Source organism: Vollenhovia emeryi, unplaced genomic scaffold, assembly GCF_000949405.1.
Source record: "Vollenhovia emeryi isolate VEMERY1.0 unplaced genomic scaffold, V.emery_V1.0 DF939144.1, whole genome shotgun sequence".
Lineage (NCBI taxonomy): Eukaryota > Metazoa > Arthropoda > Insecta > Hymenoptera > Formicidae > Vollenhovia > Vollenhovia emeryi.
The window spans coordinates 2,275,993-2,299,273 of NW_011967222.1; the positions used below are offsets into that span (position 1 = coordinate 2,275,993).

General features: G+C 50.2%; 2 protein-coding genes across 6 annotated transcripts; one reads left to right on the top strand and one right to left on the bottom strand.

The window, feature by feature from the left end:
* LOC105566602 (zinc finger and BTB domain-containing protein 14-like) lies at positions 1–8,260 on the top strand. Of its 2 annotated transcripts, none has more exons than XM_012020740.1 (6): positions 1–327; positions 3,678–3,919; positions 4,340–4,731; positions 4,826–5,032; positions 5,487–5,852; positions 6,069–8,260. In XM_012020740.1, exons 2-6 carry the CDS (start codon positions 3,700–3,702, stop codon positions 6,291–6,293), a joined length of 1,410 nt encoding a protein of 469 aa, XP_011876130.1. In that variant the 5' UTR covers positions 1–327; positions 3,678–3,699; the 3' UTR covers positions 6,294–8,260. The 2 variants fall into 2 exon arrangements, with proteins under 2 accessions (XP_011876130.1, XP_011876131.1); XM_012020741.1 differs by having other exon boundaries at positions 5,487–5,847; positions 6,069–6,149.
* Positions 8,261–10,339: 2,079 nt separating this feature from the next.
* Positions 10,340–22,981, bottom strand: LOC105566603 (probable G-protein coupled receptor CG31760). Of its 4 annotated transcripts, none has more exons than XM_012020745.1 (19): positions 22,793–22,981; positions 22,042–22,143; positions 20,045–20,205; positions 19,683–19,831; positions 19,396–19,600; positions 18,819–19,053; positions 17,328–17,462; positions 16,641–16,803; positions 16,264–16,408; positions 16,050–16,182; positions 15,817–15,970; positions 15,617–15,726; positions 15,188–15,402; positions 14,601–14,739; positions 14,410–14,515; positions 14,076–14,219; positions 13,794–13,976; positions 12,819–13,043; positions 10,340–12,066 (listed from the first exon to the last, which is right to left on the bottom strand). In XM_012020745.1, the coding sequence occupies exons 4-18, from the start codon at positions 19,821–19,823 to the stop codon at positions 12,840–12,842; spliced, it is 2,412 nt and encodes an 803-aa protein (XP_011876135.1). In that variant the 5' UTR covers positions 19,824–19,831; positions 20,045–20,205; positions 22,042–22,143; positions 22,793–22,981; the 3' UTR covers positions 10,340–12,066; positions 12,819–12,839. The 4 variants fall into 4 exon arrangements, with proteins under 4 accessions (XP_011876135.1, XP_011876134.1, XP_011876132.1 ...); XM_012020744.1 differs by having other exon boundaries at positions 19,683–19,844; XM_012020742.1 differs by lacking the exons at positions 22,042–22,143; positions 22,793–22,981 and having other exon boundaries at positions 12,819–13,040; positions 20,045–20,641.
* Positions 22,982–23,281: the final 300 nt, after the last annotated feature.

The window sequence follows — 23,281 nt, forward strand, 5'->3', positions numbered from 1 at the left end:
CTGGAAATGATATCAGTCGCGACTCGGTCGAGGGAGCCCCAGCACGCGTCGCGTTACGCCGTCGGTCGCGCCGTGCCCCTCGCGGAGTAACAGTCTCCCTCTCTCTCTCGCTCTCCCGCGATACACCGAATAGCGCCCCTCCAGCGAGTGGACACGCAAATATCGCGCCCGTCGCCGTCGCCACCCGAAGACTCGCAGACCACCCAGGCCACCGTGACCAGCGGCTCCGATACGACCTTTTCCCTGCGCATACCCGGGGAAAGGGGGAGACGTCCCATCCGCCCGGCCCGAGTCGAAACCGGAGAGTTTCACGCCGGAGGTCGCCAGGTAGCCGCGGGGTGGCCGTCGTACGACAGCCGTTCCTCCTCGCGATCGAGAGGAAATCGCGAATCGAGCGGGGACGCGCGGCGCGGCGGGAGAGGCGAGGAGAGGAACCGCGCGATCTCTCCTCTCTCTCTCTTTCTCTCCCCCTAGTCGCGTGTCCCTCCGCCGGCGGAGCGCGTTCCGGAGAGGCGCGACGTCGACGTCGAGGCGCGGATATTAATAGAGCTCGGCGAGAGGAGGCACCGGGGCACCGGCGCGCGGCGCGACGCGGCGCGACGGCGAGCGTCGTTCGGACTCGCGCATTCCTGGGACGCGGCGATCACGTGCGGAGCCTCGTCGCCGCGTTTTTTCGCCGTCGTCCCTCCCCCTCGCCCCCCCTCGCCCACCTCGGCGCGCGTATACGTAAGTCGCACGTGAGTGACGCGGGTCTCTCCCGTTGCTCTCGCGCGGCCCGTCGCGCACCTCGCCGTCCGCGTTTTTCCTCCCGATCAATCGGCCGATCGCTCTCCCGCCGCGCGGCGTTCAAGGCCGCGGCGAATATCCGCCGCGCCGCGAGCGACGTGTGCGCGCGTCCGCACGTGATCTCGTCACACGGAGCGCGCTCTCCCGCTGGCGCGTAATACGCGCGTATCTTATCTCGACGACCGGGGCCGCGGGTTTCGTCCCCGATTCCCGACGCTCGATCGGAGCGTCCTTCCGTGGCCCCGGGAACCTCTCGGAGCCCCGGCAGCGGAGGGCTCGAACGCGTCCGCGCGCATTCCGCGTCGCCTCCCAGACAGCGGACGGGGGAGGGAAAAAAAAACGAGGGGAAAGAAAGGGCGCGTTCGGCCCGTTCCTGGCCAACGGGGAACGGGAGTCCCTTGGAAATGCGTGGGGGGGTCCACCAACAAAATTATGGATCGAGGCAACGCGAGGGTTCACGTCTGCGCATGACTAACTCGCCCGCCGTTGTTGGTCGTGCACACACGTACACGCACGCGGCACGCACACGCCGGGCGCGGAAAAGCTCTCCTGGAGAAGCTCTCCTTCGAGACCGACTCCTCCTCTCCGCGCGCGCGACATACCTCCTCCCGTCCTCGCGCGAGTTTACCAACAACGTCCCCGAGGCCGCGCGAATTCCGTAAATTCACGCTGACGAGTGGTCGCGGGCGGCCCGCGGAGAAGGCGCGCGTTCGCGAATGAAAGATTCAGAAACGAGCTCGAATCGATTTCAGTTCGGACGGGAGCGATAGCGCGAGGGGAGAAGGAGGACACCTCGAGGTAAGCGCGAGCGCGCGCGAAAACGCGGCCGACACGTCGGCGGCGATGACACATTGGCGAGCGTGTCGCACAAACCGGGCGTGGAATAATTGCGCGGAACGTGGCGATTAAAAGCGCGCCGCGCCGTCGCCTCGCCCCGCCGCGACGGCATTATTTCACTCGTGATGCAACGAGCGCGCGGATGCGTCGCCGAGAGCGACATTGGCATTCCGCGTGCGTGGCGCGCATGTGTGCGCGCGGCTAATCAACCGCCTGCGACGCGGTCCGGAAAATTTTCTGCGAGTCCCCCGCTCGATCGGGAACCGCGTCGATCGCGCGGGGCTACGTGCACGCGCCGGGGAGCAGCTCCCCAGCGAGAACACGAAGGTCGAATCGACGTCAGTGGGGGGGTCGAAGCCGCGTCCCGACCCGGTGAGAAATTATTCGCCGATCGACTTCACGGTGTTGACGTCGATTCGACGTCCGTTTTAGGGAACCGTCGGTTTCAGAAAGCGAGTTCGGGAGCTTTGTATTGGGAGCTCCTACGCTCTGAATACTCTTGACATTTTACAAACGAGGACTGCCAACTTATTTAACAGAGAGGAAGGTCCTCTGGTATGAGGCAGCCTGATAAAAGACAGCGGGGCTCCAACGTCCAATTTCACGTGTCCCCTTTGCAACAATCGCACGCGCGATCTAACAATGAATTTTCTATCACCCAGTGAGAAATGATTCGTCGTTCGACGTCGAAATGACATCGACACCGTTTCGACATCATTTCGACGTCGATCGACGAATAATTTCTCACTGGGCAAACAGATTTCGCTCCAAGGGTGATAAATCCATGGCGGGACCAGCAAACAACGTTGCGGCAACGTTCCGCGTTTGCTGGGCGATGCCCGTTAATCGAGCGGAAACCCCATTGTCTCATATTAGGAGCCTGTCTCGTAATAGGGAACTCTCCTCTGCCAAATTTAATGTGAAATATTAAGTTCCGAAACTTAATTGTTCTCAAAAAACTGACAGCTGCGACGCGACTTCGACTCCATCGACGTGGACTCGACGTTGGTGTTGTCACTGGGTCGACGCGTTCTCCGAATTGCTCGCTTTCGCGCATCCCCCTTGCGCGGATCCTCTGCGTCTCGCGCGTCGACCGTGGATTCTTTTCGCGGACGAGACAACCGATGTTCCTGTAAAGTGCGACGCGAAAGTCTCTTGTATAAAGAATGTATTCTTACAGAGAAGAGTCCCCTATTATGAGACGGGCTGCTAACACGAGACATCGGAGGGTTCTGCTAAATTAATAGGCAACATCTGTTGGTTCCATCGTAGTATAAGTGGGTCCACTCTCTGTCGGTCCCGATCACGTGGTGTTACGCCATACACCCGGGCAGGATCCAGCGACGCGCCCCTAATAGCACAGTGCATTGGCTAAACATTGGCCCAATACAACCCAGATATTGGACCAATGTTTAACCGATGTTTCGTCAATGCACTGTGCTACTAGGGGCGTGTGTATACGTACTCGTCAAAGCCACACTACCACGTATACAACTTTTCTCTCTTTAATTGGCCCGCCCAGAACAATGTCGAGTGCGCAGAAGGGATCGACGCAAAACGAAGCAAATGACAGAGCGGACCAACAAGTTACACTATAAATTTTCTGTGTTGAAACACTGGCTGGTTAATGTCGACTGAAGAGCTTGATTATTGTTATCTATTACTGGCAAATTAAAGAGATTTCTAAGTTATACCATGAATTTATTGCTCTTGGAGTGAAATCTCTGTTTAGTGGAAAATTGATTGTTAGATCGCGTAATCGTTGCGAGAAAAGACTTGCGATTGAATTTGTACGTTGAAAACCTGCTATCTCATAATGTCGAAAGTTCGTAGGTCGTTTGAGAACACGCGGTTCGTGCAACGTTTTTCAGAATATACTTCTCGGTGCACGCAACGCGTACGCGTGCGCCTGATTGCTAATGTAATTACCTTTTCAACGTGTCCGATTAGCGGAGAAACAAAGGCACATTTGCATACGCGCGAGACGCATGCCTTTTCCGTTTAAGAGTCGACCTACCGCGACATTGCGGAAATACAGAGTCTTTGTATTTCAGGTCGGTAACACTCGATAAAAGTATGGGCGAGAAGACGTTCAACCTTACGTGGAACAATCACCTGGCGAATCTGTCGGGTTTGTTCGAGGCTCTTTACAAGAGCGGCTCCTTGACGGACGCGACTTTGGCTTGCCAGGGTGGCATGTTGAGGGCCCACAGATTGGTGCTGGCCGCCTGTAGCCCTTACTTCGAAAGGGTTTTTAAGGAACATTACGGAGAGCAACCCATTCTCATTTTAAAAGGTACACGTCGGCAAGCTCCGGCGAAACATTCATGACGTTTTAAATGAACGTCTAAAGAGACGGGGGCTTCTTTTTAATTTCTTACGCAAGATATTTTGCCTGAAAGAGATAGAGGAAGAAGTGCAGTGCAAGCGGATTTTCTTTACATAATTGTTCAACATAGCGAGAGGAAATCTTTGTTCTGACTTTTATAAGAGCTTCACTCCAGCGAAGCGTAAAGAAACAAGACTTGAAAAAAAGCCATGTGGCCTCTTTTGTGGGCTGCCTACTGTTTCGAAGAGACACGGTAGCATCACGCGAAAATATAGAAACCGGGAGAACAAATTTGGCCCCCATCTCTATTTCGGAGAAAACGTGTAACACTTTCGCGCGAAGGTATTGAAATGCACCCAATCTGACACGTACATTTGTATCGCTCAGGTGTCGCTGTCGAAGAAATGGAATGCCTCCTGGACTTCATGTACAGAGGATCCATCGACGTGACGGAGGAGCACCTTCCCTCGCTGATAAAAACTGCCACCGACTTGGAGATACGCGGTCTCTCCGGGGATCAAAAGAACCAGGAGAGCAACCGCAACCTCTATACCAGGGTCGAGACGCGGATGCAGCGATGCCACATCGAGACCAGAGTGCACACTACCGAGTACATCAAGGAGCCGTCGGTGATCCCTTTCCTGCCCAAGCACTCGACCGTCGATTCGATGGAGGACCATATTAAAGTGGAGGACATCGAGGTGGAGGACGACCCGATGGTGATGGACGGGCACGAGGACAGCTTCGACGAGCTTCCGCGATCCGTGGAAACGCAAATCGTAAGCTCGGGGGATATGCGCTTTATAACTTCTCTTGCGTGATGTTATCTGTGGACCGATCGGTCTTCCGAATACTTATCGCTGTAATTTTCAGAGGCGTATACCACCTCCGATGTACAAGCGGGAGACCAGATTCAAAGGGCAGAAGAGAGTGTCCGTGGGCCGCATGACAAGGAACAACGACCCGCCGGAATCGAAAGACTCGTCGCGAGAATCGAGCTGCGAGGATTCCTCGAGGATCGTCAAATGCGAGCCGACTCTCAATGACGAACCCGCGGATGTCGCGGTATCGGGCGTACAGGTAAGCGAGCCTATCTGCCGGCAGGGAGAATGTTTGCCAACGCATTTTATGCGATGATGCAATAAATTTCCATTACCAAAGCATTACCGGCTTTGCTGTAACAGCAAACTGATTACGAAATAGATTACTGTGTTGCAAAATATAAAGAAATATATCCAGCAAGCTATTTTTATTTTATCAACAAAACAGACGGTGGTGTAATAACATAACAGATTACGGTGTAATTATAGTAGCTTATTCTCGTGGAATATGCAATCGCAGCAACCGTTTCGTCACCACAGCGAAATTCTCTTTCTCTCTATACGTGTCTATATATGCATATATAAATATATAATAATATATTGAACCGGAATGTTCCTTTTGTGATAATTTTTATTAGTATAACATAATGCTTTTCCATTTCGATTCATAATCGTTGTTGCAAAGCTTTAAAAATCTGCTTATCAATTTATAGGAAACTGCGAAAAGCTCGGACGAGCCGTCGAAGGTAGGAGTGAAGAGGAAGTTCGAGGTCGTGAAGAGAGTAGGAGGAAACGAGGGAAGAGAGACAAGGATGCTGATGAAATCCGATAGGACGCAGCATAAGCCCTTCTCCTGCGACCTTTGTACTTTGGCTTTCACAAGAGCGTCGCACTTAGCGAGGCACAGAAGAGTGCATACGGGCGAAAGACCCTTCGCTTGCAATATCTGCCCACGAATGTTCGCTAGGCAGGACAAGCTGAAGCAACATCTTGATTCGCACTTGCAATGGCCGAAGAGAAAGGGCGGCCAAACAATCTCCTCGTTGCCGACGAAGGGCAAACGCGGCAGACCACGTAAGGTAGCGCAAGAGAGATCGGAGAATTTCTAATTGCAGTCCGTCACATAAGAATGTCTGTCCGCATTGCGTCCTGCATTGCAATTTGTGCGTTCGCTTGTCACATTTCTTGAAAATAATAATTTTTCCTTGAGACAACGCTCTTTCATGACGAACTGTTTGCAACTGAGCTTCTTTCTGATGGCCTAGTCGGATACCAGCTATCTGTAAACGTTTCAGGTTAATTTGGAGCAATCGGCGATGGAAGAAATTTTAAAGTTTGGCGAGTTTAGCTCTCTATTAAACAAGTCGCATTCGGCGAACTCGACGAGTAAGAGTGAAAATTCCGGGAATACTGGAGACGATGGCAAGAGGAAAGAAGCGCATCCAGACGAGGACGACTCGTCCCACAGGGAAAAAGACAACCGCGGCTGCCAGGTCGAAAATGGCCAGGACATCGTTTAATGAAATTTGGAATCTGGATTTAAATATCGGCATAAACCATATTTTTCTATGCACAAGCGCGAAACGCGATGATCAACGTAACGTAAAAGAAGGAAGAAATCTAACGAGCTTCTGCGAAAGGTCGTGGTATCTTTTTCCCCGAATCTATTTCAAGTTCAATAGGGCTTATAATGTTTTCTCGTCCCGAGATTCGATATATACGTATATGCAAACGAGCACTCGCGTCGCTGTTACTGCGAACTGTTTAACGTAAGTACCTGAGATATCGACTACTAACGTTACTACCAAAGCGCACGAGCCTCCAAAGAATCTAACAGCATGAACGAGAGTCGAGAGAGTCGATTATGTGCATCGTCTTCGATCAGTATCATTAGTATCGAGCAGTAAGATTAATATAAAGAGATACCTGCGCTCTGTATACACACGCACACACGCACGCACACATGCATGCGCGTGAGCGCGCAACACACAAACATACAACATACATACATATATACATATATATATGTATATATATAAACCCGACCAAATAATATACGCGTGAAGATTACGGCTTGACTTTCACTGTAAAAAATTTTCATCTCCCGACGCATCGACGTTTTACAATGCGATACATCCTGGGTTTTAGATTCGAAAATGTTTAACCCCGTGAATACAAACATTCGTTCAGGCCACTGTACGAAATGACGCATGTGGATGATGTTATTTTAACGAGAAACCTTTAACGAGAGGCGCGTGACGTATATACTTATATACATTATAGTATCATACGTACTAGTTTGTAATAATGTAATGCATAATAGTGTCCGATACAGTGTGAGTCATGCCTACGTGGTAATATTTTGTCATACGCGCGACTATAATACGTCAAGTACAAATGTCCAGATGTTAGACTACGCGTACAACACTCTGCCACGCGACAGCGTAAACCAGAGGTGTGCGAGTACTTGAGTACGTCTCAGACACTGTCGTCGCTCGGAGGGCAGAAGACCTCCAAACAATGACGACAGTAAATTTCAAAAAACAAGTAAGAGGCTAGAACCTCTTACAATTAGCATAAAAATTAGGCAAACTATAACGAGATCGGAAAGAAGTCAAAATCAACGCAGGACAGCTGTTCTCCAGGATTTGACTCCAACTGTAGCTCACTTGTGTCCATTTTTACCAATTCAAATTTTAATCTCGGTTTAATTATTTGTTATCCTTTTCTGGTTCCAAAAATTAGAAAAATATAAAAAGCAAGTTAAACCGAGATTAAATCTACATTGGTATTAGAAATGGACGTTAGTAATAATGACGCGAATCCAAAATCGAAGAGGCATTCTAAATAATTCAATCTTACTCGAATCTTACCAGAGCGCGCAATTTTATCGAATTTTCTCTACAATGATGAGTAATAAAAGTGAGGAGAGAATCTAATCGGAACTAAAGGCTTTTAAATAATCAGATTAGGAGTCGCGCGAGTACTCGCACAACCTCAGCGTGAATAAATGGGCCTAGGGTTCCTCTCGATTTATTTAGATTCGCGACTGGTGTAGCGTGTTTCTTTTGTAGAGTTTACGATTTGTGCAACATTGTACCGACAATATCGACGAGGCCCGTACTCGTCCTACCGCGAACGTTCGCCGAATCGGCCCTAACTCGTAACATTCGCGAACGTCCGCCCGGTACACGTCGGAATATCATGTGGTGTCAATGTCATTATAATTGGTTATTATTGTTGTATATACAAATTGATTGTTATTGTAAGAACTGCATTCTGTTTTGTTGATTGTGGGCTGTTGCTCGATCTCACGGACGCCGTTCACCTATCGGTGACCGTGTCCCTTCCCGTGGTAACGTGCAATTATTTTCGGCGATATAGACACCCTGGTCGCTGCCGAGCGAGGTATGCGAAAGGTTCATATCTTGCATTCTATATAGTGTGTAGCGCGTGTAAATAAATTTTCAAGTGAAGACGAGAAAAACCCCCGCCCGCTTCTTGTCCCCTCTCGTCCGCGCGCTGTAATGTCCTGTCGCAGCCGATTTGCTGTGGAAAGCAGAAGAGGAAGGAAGGCACCTCGTTAGTCCTCAAGATTATTGTATTCATTGAGAGACATACAGTATACCTTTACAAATATGTGTCCGGTTCTACATATATATAACTGTTTGATCTGTTCGGCGGGAAAGGGATGAGATGAATCCGCACGTTAGATCTTCCTCTTTCTCTCACTTCTGCCTCGTTCTTTCTCCCACGTGCTCGGTCGGCGTGTGATCTCGCCTCTTCTCCTTCGTATCGAAAAAATAACGCCGGAATTTATATAACTAGGACAGGATCTACATGGATCGAACTCGTAACGCTTCGCCGACTCCGCGTATTGTACCCGCGAATTATTTTTTTTCACACGTATAACACGCAACACCGAAAGCGTTCGTCTCTTACGATACTATTTGCCGCGAGCTATCGCGTGCAAGCTCTTAGCGCATCTTATGATTTACATCGAGCGCAGAATAGCTCTAGCGCAACGAGGGCCTTGTCGCGTCGTGATTTGTACTTAATCGGAAACGAGAATGGGAATCTTGTGTCGTCCCTCCTAAACGTGTAAACGGATATACAATGCCATCGCGAATATTCGACCTCGACGAAGTACGCCGATTTACGGCGCGAGTCTTAGAGCCGTTCTACAGTGAGTAGTTGGTCGTTGATCAAAAGCCCGGGGCCGCACAGCTCTCATCCAAAGGAAGAACGGCCCAACATACAGTCCCGCCTTCCGACCAACGACTCGTTGCAGAATGGCTGTAAAAAGCCGGGCTTCCGCGCGACAGATTCGATTCGTGGCGACCCCCGCGAAAAATTGTCTCCCATCTCTCCACCAATTGACAATTCTCCCCTCGGCGGAATCGACACCTCCTTACGCTCCCTAGCGAGACTAGATAAACTTGTGCGCGCGAGAGAAGTGTGAAAAATTTCCTTATTAAAAATTATGTTCACTGCGAGCGTCTGTGGACACTGGGAAAAAACGCCCCGGTTATGTACTTTATAGGAATGACTTGTCGGTGTCTGAAAAGTGTCGCCGATCGAAACATCGATTGCGTATGTACGTGTGCGTGGGGGAACGAACTTGAGCGGGCAACCGATTTCTATTGGTTTTTTTTTTCTTTCAAGCGGATGCTCGTATCGCGCGATATCCGTAAGAAAATAAAAGCAATTCGATCCGCGGCAGGGTTCTACTACGTTCGACAGACTTTCATCGTCGAGCATTACCCTAACAGCACGTGTAGATTTCTGACAATATTTCGGGGGATATCGTAAGGTACGAGACATCATACGGATGTACAACGTGTTAGGGCATCCTTGGTACATTCTACAAAGGTACACGAATTTTAAAGCTTAAAATTTATCCTGAAAATCGCGTGGGACAATGCGGCATTTCGAAGAAGTTTACGAGAGCTTTTCGACATTTTACCATACAGTTCACTAGTAATTGTACATACACTTGGCATACATAATTTTATTAGTACGCAGTTGAAAAATTTGTGTTAAATTTAACAGATATCACATGTCCCAAACGGTCCACACAAATTTTTGTGTTAACATAATATGGATATGTTAAATGATCGCACTAATACTTCGTTAATATTTTAACACAAAATAATTTGAAATAAATTTTGTGTAAAATTACTATATTTTTAATGACAAAATGAATTTAAAAAATGTATTTTTTACATTTTACAGAGGCAATAAATCAAATAACGGTTCGAAATCACTCTCACTTATGTTATATAGAATGAAATCAATGTTTTATTCTGTAAATTATAACAGATAAATTTTGTTACCAATAATATCGAACATGTGTCAGATTAAAAATAAGTACACATTGTGTTGTTTTAACATGTCTTTTCAGTTAATTTTACATAATAATTTTACATTTGAGGTCAATTAACACAAGAGCAATATGTTAAATTAACACACAAGTGTGTGAAACATTTACGCAAAAGTTTTAACCGGCATTTCTTTAACAGGAAAACAAATTTTCCAACTGTGTAGAATGTACGGTAAAATTTCAGAAAGCTCTCGCGAAGTTGTTCAAAATGTCACGTTGTCCCACGATTTTCAGGGAAAATTTTAAGAGACTATTCGCCCCGCGTCTCTCGAATGATATTGCTGTTAGGGTATTGGTATCTACGTTGTACTCGCAACGCGCACACACACATATATGTATCTATCGCCCCGTTTCTCCGCCGTTTCTTCCCTCCTCATTATTCAACAATTATTACGTTACGATAAATATCTTAGACACGAACAGCAATAACTCCGTCGGTCGTTGTCAACGCACGACTGTACGCGATCTACGATAACGGCGTTCTATCGCGACAACGTAAGCACCCTTAAAAAAGTGTAAACTAACAAGGCAAAGATTTCATCAACTGTTAATCGCTTTATCGCACGATTTTATGTCTCTAGACTCTCTCTTCAGCCTTTTTTCGTACTTCATTTTTCCCCAAACGTGAATCCACGATCACCAGCAAAGCTCGCGTCTCTTCTTATTCTTCTTTTTTTTTTACAGCCCGTTGTGTAACTTTATTGTCACATGTAACATTTATACAATCTGTTACGCTGAACAGTTATCGCTTGGCTGTTTGCAACTTGAAACGTGACTCTCGTTCGGAAACGAGCAGAATGCAATGTAAATCGGATAAGGCGTTACACAAATGGTTAGGTAATAAGAGCGCGGGGGAGAGCTCGCGCGTCTCCCCCCTCGAATATACGATTCGCAAATGAAGTCGTGAACTTAAACGTGCAAGCGGAAACGATTCTCCATTCGCGTTCGGTGACATACTTATCGAGTTAAACTTGTCGAGCGTTCAAGTACGGGAAATTACGCGCCTGTTGCACTCGTATATTATATTTACTCGCTTAAATTAACATTCACATTCAAATTGTGTATTTAAATATCGGTCGATGAAGACAACGACGTGTCACCCCGGCGTGATAAAGCCGCCGGAAACGGTGCCATTTAAAATCCGGGAATACGACGACTTATGTAACACTTAAGAAAGGCATCTTCGCGCCCTTCGCTGTCCTTAAATATCGAATGCCTGTGGGCCGCGGCGCCGCTCGGCAAAAGTGCGCGCGCAAAACGATTTTGACCGGGGGACATAACTCGCAGAGTCACGCGCGTTTCTTACGGCTCTACATCGTATGCTCGCGGTAAGCGAAACGCGTCCGCTGAAGACGACGGTAACGGCTCGCCCGCGCGTCCTTTGTGCATTTGTGACAGCTTTAGTATCGCGGTTTCGTCCCGATCGTCCCGTTCGCGATCCCTCGACGAAGCATCCCTGGTTTCTTTAAATACAATTTCCTGTACAGCCTGCCGTCGCGCCAACGGCGCGTCATTCGAGCGCTTCTACGCATTCTGAAGAAATAAGATATCGATTTATAATAGAATTGTGCGCTCCCTTTCACTCTCGACAGCCGCTGTTACAAAAATAAACGGAGACACGAAATACTCGGCCGTCGCCGTCGCCTCCCGCGGGTTCATCAGAGATTTTGATTTCCAGAGATATATCCGTACACCTAGTAATTAATCACGAAGATACATCGCTATCACAACGGCGCGAAGACAGTGATCGCGATGAGTTTGATTATACGGCGTTTTCATACGAATACGGGCAGTCTCCTGTCCTTTAAAGGATACAACCTGAATATCTCCAGTTTCTTCTTCCTTCTATTTCTTCGGCTCCTACGCGTCTTCCTGATTTCGTCGAGCCACTGTCTTCGTCACAACCATACCTGCCGGCGAGAAGAAGATCGTCACCGAGCACGAGGGAGAGAGATTCAGGCCGATCAAGGGCCAGTTTCACAAACGTCGATTAACAATTAAGCCAGAAATAACTCGTCGATCGACGTCGAAACGATGTCGCGTCGACATCGAAACCGCCATACTGACGTCGATTCGACATCGTTTCGACGTCGATCGACGAGTAATTTATGACTGGGTGCACTGAGAGACCCATTTTGTTGAATGAAACGAAATAACTTGATTGAATCATTATGTTGACTGAACATGTAATTTGGTTGTATAAAACGAAAGATATGTTGCTGAAAAGAAGTTAAATGTTACAACTAAATACTTTGTTTCCATGAGTTGTTTATTTGAACAAAATTTTATGGTTGAGATAACAAATTTGTCCATCACGTCCTAAATAATTGTGTTTGTTGCGTCAACTAAATCGTTTAGTTGAATATTATAAAAGGATTCTGCGCGTGTTCACTCAGCCAAATTAGTGTGTGATACAACCAGATTTTCCAATTGTATCAACTGAAAGATTTGTTTGCTCATATCCAAACAAGAAATTCAGTTGAGTCTACTGAAATTTGTTTCATTCAAACAAAATGGGTCCCTCAGTGTGTTAACCAGAGTTCAGTCGACTCCCCCATCCTTTCCCGTCTTATTATTTAAGAAGAGACAGAGAATCAATGAACCTTCGGTTAGCAGCTAACCGACGTTTGTGAAGCTGGTCCTAAGAGCGTAGGTTCTTTACCTCCTCGCTATTGACCACTAGTCAAACCTTCTCGCCGCTCGAGCGCGGCTTCTCCTTCTGCTCCTTGTCCTTGCTCCGCTCCTTCTCGCGCTCCCTCTCCCGCTCCGCCTTCCTCTCCCTCAGCATCTCCGACCTGCGCGCTCTGTGCAGACTTCCGGACGGAAAGGTCGAGTCCTCGACTGCCGCGGCCGCGGCTGCCGTTGCACCTCGCTCCACGGCCGTCTGCTCAATAAATTACTCCAATTTATTTCCCAAGACGCTCCCTCGGCGGACTCGCGCGAATACGGACTAACGCGGGCTTTCGCGTCAACTCCGCGGTCCCATTTCCCGGTCTTCCGCGTTTATATAACAATAATAAGTTTATCGCTGTGCATAATATACATAGGTGCAGAGGCGGAATAAAAGTAGGACAAGAATGTCGAAAAGCAATAAGCTACGCAATGCTGTACACGCAAATGGTGGGACGCCAGCGAGACTGTTGATGTGAGTCTCGGCAGAAAAAAAACTGAGCTGAGCGACGCGAGACGTATAAGTATTACAGTTCAAGCACATGTGAGAAAGCTGGCAAATTAACAGAAGGGAAGAGAGAAGGATTACAATTTAAAGAGAAAAGAAAAGATGGCGAAAAAGATTAGCGCACGGGGAAACGTAAGAACCGCGCGGGTGGTTTTAAGAAATGTTCAGCGATATAACGCGCGCCTGAAAGTTTCGACGAGGCGGGACGGGGTGCAGAGAGGAACAAGAACTTTCGCCGGATAATTTCCACTCACGACTCCTCCCGTAGAGACAACACCGAGATTTATCCCGGCAATTTCAAATGCACGCGCGACACGAGTAAATTAATGAACGGTAAAATCCAATTTCTCAGAAAGGACGACGGTAATTTATCCCGCTCGCGCCAGCGGGTCCCGGAAATTCCGCGTGTCCTGGGAATCGATCGAACGGCGCGGGGAATAAAATGATTTAGGTACATACTTTGAGGATAAAGCTGGCGGTCGAGCTCTTGGCGATGGGGCTCTGGCCGGCGGATGGGTGCCCGTGACCATGACCGTGCGTGCTGAAGTAACCGCCCATCTTCGGCTTGATGTGTCGGTTGTGCATCTCCATGTGCACTATCTTCATGAACTCGATTCGCGCGGCCAACTTCTGGATCTCCTCCTGATGCAATTTCAGGAAACGGTAACGAAAAGAAGGGTGAAATTTTCGAACCGCCGCGCGGAGACGCGCGAGGGGGGGGGGGAGAGAACGCGGGCGTACCTTGAGCTCTTCGTTTTCCTGGTACAGGTCCGTCGTCTCCTCCGGCACCAAACCAATTCCGTTGAAGGAGAAGCTCGCGGTGACGCCGCGCGCCCTCGCTCGACTGTCCCACTGATCCCCCTGGCCTCGCAATACTCTGATTACCTGCGCACGTCGATTGAAAGTAAATCAATTAATCACCAGCTGTACCAATCGCGGAGAGGATAGAGGGAATAAGAGCGATGGATATTGAAAAGACCGATCCGAGCGAGGTGCTTTCCGCGCTGGATCGTTTCCAAAGTCTGGTCTTTTCAGTGTCCACGTTGAGAAGGTCCGTTCGTTGCAATCGCCTTACTTTAGGGCCGAATACGAGGAAGACCGTAACGGACGTAGAAAGCTGAGTCCGCAGGAAGCCCAACAGGTATTTGATATCCGGCCCGGCACGGGGAAATATGAAGAGACTGCGGACAACGTTATTCAATGATGTATAGTGCACTGTCGCGCGACACGTTTTGTATGCGATGATATATTGCGTTGACTACGTACTGAATGGCTATCATGGTTATATTCACCGCGGCTATGTTGTAAATGGCGTAACTTATCAGACGGGCCTCGTTAAACAGACTCTCCGCGTTTCGCACGTTGTAACATACCTTTATGCCCCAGGCGAGAAAGAGAATTTCACCTTAAAGCAGAATCGTTTGTCGATTACCCACTCGAGTTACTCCGGCTGCTTTCCTTTTAGAGAAGGCGGTCGACATTATTTACCCAAATCGACACATGTCGCTTTCCATTTAGAATTTTATTCGAACTCAATCGACACTTCTCGACCCCGCTCGGGAGGCGGGTCGGAGTGTGCTTTCGAGGAACGCATCCCCGCTCCGAGTATTTCGATATAATCTTCTATTCGACAGGACCGTTTCTTAAAATCTTGTTCTTTGAATCTCTGCCATTTTTCACAGTAGCGATGCCGGCCAGTGAGAAATGTCTCGTCGAAACGACCGTTTCGACATCGATTGACGAGTCATTTCCCGCTGGGCGTGCTCGGGTGCGTTAACTTGTGTCGATTTGTGTCTCCTAAAAGGAGAACAGCCTCTAGCGATCCGCGAAGGATCGTTTCTGTGTATATTTACCGATAGCCAGGCTGTGATCCCACCAGTTGTAAGAGCACTGGTAGAACTTCAAGTCGTGATTATCCGCGATTACCTCGGCGTAAGGCGGCGCGCTGACGGTCCACGTCCCGAGATAGATCAGCATCACCAGCAGGATGGGCACCATCCATTGCAGCAACTGCTTGTCCGTCAGCTTAACCTTATGGGCGCTCTTCACCCGGTACGTAAGCGAGACCCTGCGGACGAACACACTTTATTCGAGTTCTCCGCCACCCAATTTCTCCGCCGCGGCCAAGCGACAAATTTACCGAGGCGCGGGTACCTTACTATTGATTTCTCTTTAAAACAAATCAGTGATCGCGAAAAGAAAACTTTTCTTTACTTTTCCTTCCCTGCAACTCGACCGCGCGTACTCCCAACGACGCGATAGCGTTTATCGTAGCTGCTTACCGCCAGGTCTTCATCAGCAACGCCGTATACGAGACGCAGAATCCCATGTGCCTCGTCCACTTTGTGGCAATGCACGAATACATGTCGAGGACCGGGAATATAGCGGCCATCTACAGCGGGGGCGAGAGTTCCTGATTAGTACAAAACTGGCATAAACGGGCCTTTGGAGAGGAAAGAGAAAGGGACGTCTCTCCACCCACCTCGAGGTACATCAAGGCGCAGCCCAGAAGCGTGATAGACAGGAATATCGGGGACGCGACCTTGAATACCTTTAGCTTGCGATGCTGATACATGTACGCCACCAGGACGATGGTGCCGAACACGCAGAAGATTGAAACGGCTAGCAGCGAGATTCTTCAAAGGTAACACATTAAATTGAGATGACGGCGCCGAGCGGCGAGGGATTAGAAAAGTACGGGCGGCTTGAGAGTACCTGAAGGGCCAATTGTACGTCGCCAGGCAAGGCTCGGGGCCTTTGCACCTGGCGCATCCCGGGGCGCAGCGCAGACACTGAAACACCTGCTCGTAGGAGTCGCTCTTGTTCTCCCGCATTTCCTTCCACGCGGCTGCAATAAATATGAGCGGAGAATTAGATTAGCGCGAGAATCGAGCGGCAAACAAACAACAAGTCCGACAATGAGTCTGACCTTCCACGAGAATCCCGTCGAAGCCCGATCGATGATGGCTGACGCTGTAAAAGCCCTGCCGACACTTGCACACGTACGCGCCTTTCGCCCAACCAGCGCCCACCCCGTTTTCGTTCACTCGGCTGCCGGGTCCCTGATACACGCACTGAACCGAAAAACGAGAGTTCTCGCTTTGTATACGCATCTCCTATTTGTAAGGGCCTGAACAGAACGGCTGGCTTATACTCTTAAGACAGCCTTAAGACAATGTTTTATGTTTTAAGCCTTTGTCTTGAGGTAACGCACAACAACTGTCTTGAGTCTTAAGAGTATAAGACAGCCACTCCGCTCAGGTCCTAAGGGATAATAGATGGAGCACATTTGCGACATGTACCTACCTGCGTGGTATCGGCGTGACACTTGTGGGTGCCCTTAAAGAAAGCTATCTGATTGCCCGAGGCGGCCTCGAGCCCGTCGTTACGGTTTTGTTGCGCCGGGGCGTCGCACTGGTTCACCTCCAACCCGCTTATGTCGATGTCCATACTGATGAATTCCCGCACCCTTTGCCGAAGAAAGACAAAGCAGAAATACAATCGAGCACGTAGTTTACTGTAAAGCAGTAAGTTTAAGTATCTGCGCAGCCCTAGCGGAAAGAATTTCTATAAATAACTACAAAAATTGACTTGAAATAGAAATTTATAGAAATTTTTATATCTTCGTTGAAACATTTGTGTTTTTGTAAAAGTATCTACGAAAGAGTACCGCAACTTACAATGTTCTCAAATGAAGAAATGATTGCAAGTGGTATTTCACGAAAGTGTACACTTTTGTAAAAATTAGTACGAAACTTTACTAGTTAAAAAAATTTGAGAAGCAACAAAATCTTAAAGAATTAAAACGTCTGCTTACTCGTAGAATATTTAAAAAATTAACAAAAGTGCTCCAATTCTATGCATCTTCGTGTTGACTTTTCTGACTTTTTAAATTTATACGTAGAATTTCTTAAATTCTGGCAGTTATATTTTATAGTTTTGTATAATTTTGTAGAATTACTCCCGGCAGGGAAGCGAGAGCTGTATACCAACCCGGGTCGGACATCCGGCGGCTTCACGTTCACGCTGTACGAGATGAGCCAACGGCGAGTTTTGCAGGAGAAGTACGGGATGGTCCACCAACCCCTGTAGGATTCAATCGGCGGTGACTGCATGAATTTCGGTGACCTGGGATCACACGCAAACGCCACAAGCCGCCATAGAAACTTCGACATTTCTTCTTGTGTAACACGTTCTTTCGTGCAACGGAGCCCGGCACTTCACGGTCATCCCCGGTATCGCCCGTGGCCGTTGATCGTAAAACGACGGCACGAGGTTTTGTCAAAGGTATTGCAAATTCGCGAATTCGCATCGTCCGCGAGTGTCTATCGAGTTTCTATGACTTGACGCTCGTACGGGATGATGAGGGATGATGAATGATCGTGGAGCGCCCATACAAGATCAGCGCGATTCTCTTCCGAATTGTTTTGGACATATGGGTCTGTCCACCGTTAACACGTCGACATTTTTCATAGATTACCTTCGAAAAATTTGTGTTTTAGGGCAGCATGTAAATTCGTAGACAAAATTATAAGACTTCTTTGCTAAACGTTTACGCTTAGCTTAGGTTTTGAAAATGGAACGTTTATCTTTCTCAAATGTAAAGTTAAAATTGTTCGAACAAAGCAGTCAATATCTATTACGATATGATTTCAAACAGTTTCTCGTAATTCTTCATCAAAGCGTGTCGCATCTAAAGTAATTATGCAAATTTATTTGATGCTTGAAATAAAAACGTAAATAGCTATCTTTGGAAAATACGCGTAACTTTATCAATATAATTGATAATAGTCACATAATTAAGGGTTTGTACAACTCAAACGATTTAACTTTAGTTCGGAAATAAAATATCGTACAAAATAAAATCGAGCCTCTTCTGTGGACAGACCCGTATTTTTCCGTTTCCACATACATTAGTTCACCGCGATAGAAGAGAAAGACGACATTTTAAGCATGAACGTGACGGGGTGCAAGATTGTGCTGAAAAGGTGCGTGTGCGTGCGTGCGTGCGTAACATTTTTAGGAAGACATACACAAAGTGGTCCGTTATGGACGGTACAATTGAGGAGAAACGTTGTACAAAAGAACATATAAGAAACTAGGCCCGGCAGTCATAGTCAGGTCTTCTATTCAAGACCGTCTTAAGTTTATCTGTATGGAACATTTTATTGGCCACATAGTGTCTGAAGATGATCTTCAATGTAAGATCTGACTACAAACAGTCTTTTTTACGCGAGAGAGCGAGACAATCGACGGTTGCATTTAGGACAAATTTTACGAAAAAATGCCCTCCGTGTGGAAGCACAAAAAAAGTGAGTTTTATCTCTTCGTGCAGGTCTCTCCGGCAGTTGTACCGTCCGTAACGGGCAGTCGTAACGGCGTCATTGACGCCCGGCAATGAAAGATGAAAGATCTGAGCAAGTTTGGCTTCTGCGGATACACAGTTGCGCAAGAGTACGCGAGAGTAGACGGCGGGCCGCGAACCTCAATCCGGCGCTGCCGCCTGCGTTTTCGAACCACGGTAGGCTGGGGTCCGGCTGAAATCCGGGCTGGACCGCGTGACTCTCGACCTTGGAGGGCTCGCCGACGCTCCCGGGGCTGCGCTTCAGCCACACCGCGGTGATGACCGTGCCGGTGGACGCGTTGAGCGCGATCACCCTCGCCTCGACCGCGTCGTCCACCGAGACGAGCAGGGACTTGGTCAGGGCGTCTAAAAGAGCTACAGCGATTCCGTTAGCGGTCGGTCCTCGGGGTCCGTGCGGGCCCGTGGCCACCTCGCGCCCGCGGCCGCCCGCGTTGAGCGAGGCCCACCTTCGGCGCGGGCCAGCGTTGCTCGCCGCGCGCAACAGGTGCCGCCAATTAAGCGGCAGGTAGAGTAAGGGAACTAGAATTGGGGTCGCTAATTCCGGATCATTTGTCACGCTTCAATTCCCTCCTTTTATTTCGTCGGACAGCGCGCACCGAGATATTTAATCGCGCTCGCGAGGGAAGGTAGCGCTCACCCTCCCTCGTGTACGACGATCCGCGATTAGTATTCCCCGCGTCGCGGCCCCCGACTCACCGTTACGTCGCATCGCCTCGGCGGCCCCGAGATTCCGAAGCACCATAGCGGTCATGTCGGCCTTCTGGCGCGCCGTGTCGTAACGCCTCGGGTCCAGGGCGACGCCAGCCGGGAGGGACTTGAATCCCGCCGTGCTGACGCACACCTCGCCCAGGGAGCCCGTCGATGCCTGCTCAATCACGTCCAGGGCTTCCTCGATGGCCGCCTTCGGGCAGAATCGGAGGAACGGCGCGTTAGAAAGGGAGGGAAGGATAGTCGGGGTGAAATGAGCGTCGATGAGGACAAACCCGTTTGGAGTCGGCGACGTCGTCACGAGCGCCCGTCGACAGGGACGGCGTCGAGGATGAATCGGCCTCCGTCATCACCGCCATCATCGTCATCGTTGTCAGCGTGGCGGCGAGCAGGACCGAGAGCCAGGACTCGCCCATCCCGCGCCCTGGTCATTTGTTCTTGTAACGAAACGAAAGCTCCGAGATGTTGATTTACTCGGGAAAGTAAAACGCTCATCGGGGGTGGGAGGTAAGGTAATTTGGCGATGTATCTCTCGCGTGGACAAATTCAGCGGGTGCTGAAGAGGCATTTGCGAGGGAGGATTTCGTATAGCTCACGCCAAAGTATCTTACTTCTCGCCGCGGCTCTTATCCCTCACCTCCGGCGGTGACATTCAAGTGGCGGCGAGCCCGCGACCCTCGCTCGTAATGGGCCGCTCGTACGCCCTTGCCGGCGACCGTCCGGGCATGTTTCCGCCCGCGAGCCTTCAGCCCACTCGGTTCTCCATCGGGGAAACGCCGCGGGGAAGCGCCGTCGCGCCTACGACGAGAAACAGACAACGCAACAGGGTAGACGGCGCGCTCCGTCGCGCGGCCGTGCGCCGCCATCGAACGCCGCGATCGATCGCGCAAATCGATCACCGGGATTAATTGGCCAGACTAATTGGCCGTGCGATAGAACGGAGACACCCGTTCCTCCCCGTCCCCTTCCCACTCTCTCTCTCTCGCTCTCTCTTCCGCCGCGCTGGAGAGTACTTTGCTATTTTAAACCGAGTAGGACGCACGCCTCGGACAGCGTCGGGAATATTACTGGCACGGCTATCGGCGGCCCGGCCGCTCGATTTCGTCTCGTTTCCTCCGCGTGTCGTAAAATAGAATAGTCGGCGGGATATATAGGAGAGTCCATTTTCCAGCGACTTACCCGGCCTTTGACAAGCGACACGTGAGGTTCGCTCAACCTTGAATAAGCCTCGGCAACCCCTTCGACCCTCGCGGCTCCGCTCGCGCCCGCATCTCGGCTGCGCGTCGCGCGATCGTACTCCCCGGGGCGGGGGCGCGCGGCGCGTCTCGCTTCGCCTCGCGGGGGAAGGGAAGCGTTCGCGATCGGCTCGCGACAGAGGGAAGGAGAGAAAGTTCGTTAGCGCAGTGAGGAAAAAAAAAGGACGAAGGGAAACAAAGTGCCACGTACGAGACAAAACGCGCGATTGATTAACAGAGGGACGCGCGGCGGGGACGCGGGAGAGAGTCTCGCTCGTGTAAGTCGCGTTTCCGATCGGTTCGATGATCGATACGCGCGACGTGTTCATTTCGGCGGGGCGGCGAGGTCCGCGACGCCTCTCGTCGATTCGCCCGACGGTCGATTACGACGAGATATGAGCGCCGTCCGTTATCGCGATTTACAGTATTTTTCTGGCGCGACGAGGTCGCATTGTCCATCCGTAGGAGACGGGCGCTGTAGCGTCAGTAGAAAACGATCGATGCAGCCACCGGCATGGCACGGCTACCCCCAGAACCCGCGTCCACCCTCCACCCCGTGGAGCCTCGCTCCTCTCGCGCTATCTCCCGATCTCTCTCCCTCCCCCGAGCTCTCGCTCCCTCCGCCTCTGTCCCCCTGACTTTATTTCACGCGATACGCCGAACTAAACTGCGTATCGAAACGGGAGTTTAGTCTGCAATCTAGCGTTCGTAATTAACGCTTATTCACGCTGCTCTCCTCCCCCCCCCTCCCCTCGTTTTGTCGCCGTGCGAATTTATCTCGGTTCTTCGTTTATTTGCGAATTTTGTACGATTCCGCATCGATGTACCACCTCAAGCTCTCGGAGTGAAATATTCACCCTGGAGTGAACATTTGCTCCGACGAAATGAATATTGAAATTTTTACGCCGGTAGAGTGAATATTTCACGCCGCGGTACTTTCGCTCCGAAAATTTCAGGGGGTAAAGCCGCGAATTGATTTTGAACCCGCGATTCGCGTCGAATTCGGGCGCGGAATTTTACTTGCGAATTCGTACTTTTTTCTCTCTCTCTCTCTCTCTCTCTCTTAAATGTATCTCACGCAACGCGTGTCGCGTGTTTCGATTCTCCGCGCATCTCTCCCGCGACTCCCTAAAGTTTTTTCGAGCGAAAATGCAGGAACCGCGGGGCGAAATATTCACTCTATCGCGGCGAATATTCGCTCTAGGCAAACAGTGAATGCTTCAATCCACGGTTCTGCTTTCACTCTAAAACTTCAGAGAGGACGAGCAGAATCACGACTGGGATTCCAGTCTGAATTCTGGCACGAATGAACGTGGAACGTCCGAGAGAGAGAGAGAGAGAGAGAGAAAGACGGGCTCTTGTCATTCCTCACGCACGTGAAAAGCGCAGCGAAACTTACGCGTGGAGAGTGCACGGAAGCGCGTCCGCACGTAGCGAGTCGGGGCTACTCGTGAACGGTGGACATCTCCATTCACCGGAACCATGACACCCCCACCGATCACTGAAATATTAATAATATGATGCACACGCACGCCCGCACGTACACGCGACGCTTGATAATTTATTGCGGTCGGCTATTATGACGCGAGGCTTGACTGCTTTTCCTTGTTTTTTTTTTTTCGAAAAATCGATGAACACGAATATCGACAGTTCCCTCTGTACGTGCACGCGCGCGCGTGCGAGTGTATTATTTTAAGGTTCAAAATACACCAGTTTGCTGGTTGCTTTTACCGAGTCCGCCGTACCGTGTTTCTGCAAAGGGCAGCTCGCACGAGGGACCGTCGGGAAACCGGGTGGTCTCATCTCGCCCCGTTGACGGCTCTCGAAATATCTCGAGGGAGATCAAGCGCGAGGACGGAAATAATAAACGAGATCTCTCGGACGTGCGCGGAGGGGGGAAAAAAACGCGCGCGAAAGACTTTCTACGCGGCCCTTCGTCGTGAGGGACGACCCACGCTCTCGAAGCGTGATGTTTTCAAAAGTGTGCCACCCCGAACGTCACGCGCGACCGCGGTCCATTTTACATTACAACGCGCCGGAAAGATGCGAAAGGAAAGAAAGGAAACGTCACCGCGACGCGGGGCCGCGGACACGGTTGCGGAGCACACGAATCGCGCCCAGCTGGACGGCGGAATAATCGTCCCACTTACCCTCGGCATTTAACGCACCACCCCGCTTCTCCCGCGCAGTGGACGCGCGCGCGAAGGGAGATCCGGAGGGACGATTGGCAATTAGCCGCCGGAGGAAACGCGCGCGATTTATTGCGGCGCGGCGGGGCGCCGCGCGTGCGGGCGGCAACACGTCGGCACGGGGGCGCACGGGGGTACGGCCAGGATAACGCGGGGGGGACAGCGCGGCGGGTCCACGTTCAGGTTCCCTTTCCCGAGTCGGGCGGAAGGTCCGAGTGGACTGGACTCGCTCGTGACACAGCGAGGACTCAGCTGTATCGCCGGGACCGGGGCCGGGGGCCGGGGGCCGAGGGTCGGGGGTCACCCCGTGGTCGGGGCGTGCGCCCTTCGACGCGAAAATCAAACGTCGCCCTCGCCCCGATAAGCTCGCGGCACCGCGCGCGCGGGAGAGGACGCTCTCGACACTGCGTGGAGATGACAACCCCCGTGATGAACTCGGCGGGCGGGGGG

Excerpts from the sequence above, each read along its gene's own strand:
- LOC105566602 (XM_012020740.1), top strand. The coding sequence starts at position 3,700 with ATGGGCGAGAAGACGTTCAACCTTACGTGGAACAATCACCTGGCGAAT. Across the intron at positions 5,033-5,486 it reads TCGCGGTATCGGGCGTACAG|GAAACTGCGAAAAGCTCGGA; the intron begins GTAAGCGAGCCT and ends ATCAATTTATAG. Across the intron at positions 5,853-6,068 it reads AACGCGGCAGACCACGTAAG|GTTAATTTGGAGCAATCGGC; the intron begins GTAGCGCAAGAG and ends TAAACGTTTCAG.
- LOC105566603 (XM_012020742.1), bottom strand. The coding sequence starts at position 20,273 with ATGGCGGCGCACGGCCGCGCGACGGAGCGCGCCGTCTACCCTGTTGCG. Across the intron at positions 19,832-20,044 it reads CTTGAATGTCACCGCCGGAG|GGCGCGGGATGGGCGAGTCC; the intron begins GTGAGGGATAAG and ends ACAAATGACCAG. Across the intron at positions 15,971-16,049 it reads ACGTACAATTGGCCCTTCAG|AATCTCGCTGCTAGCCGTTT; the intron begins GTACTCTCAAGC and ends TTACCTTTGAAG.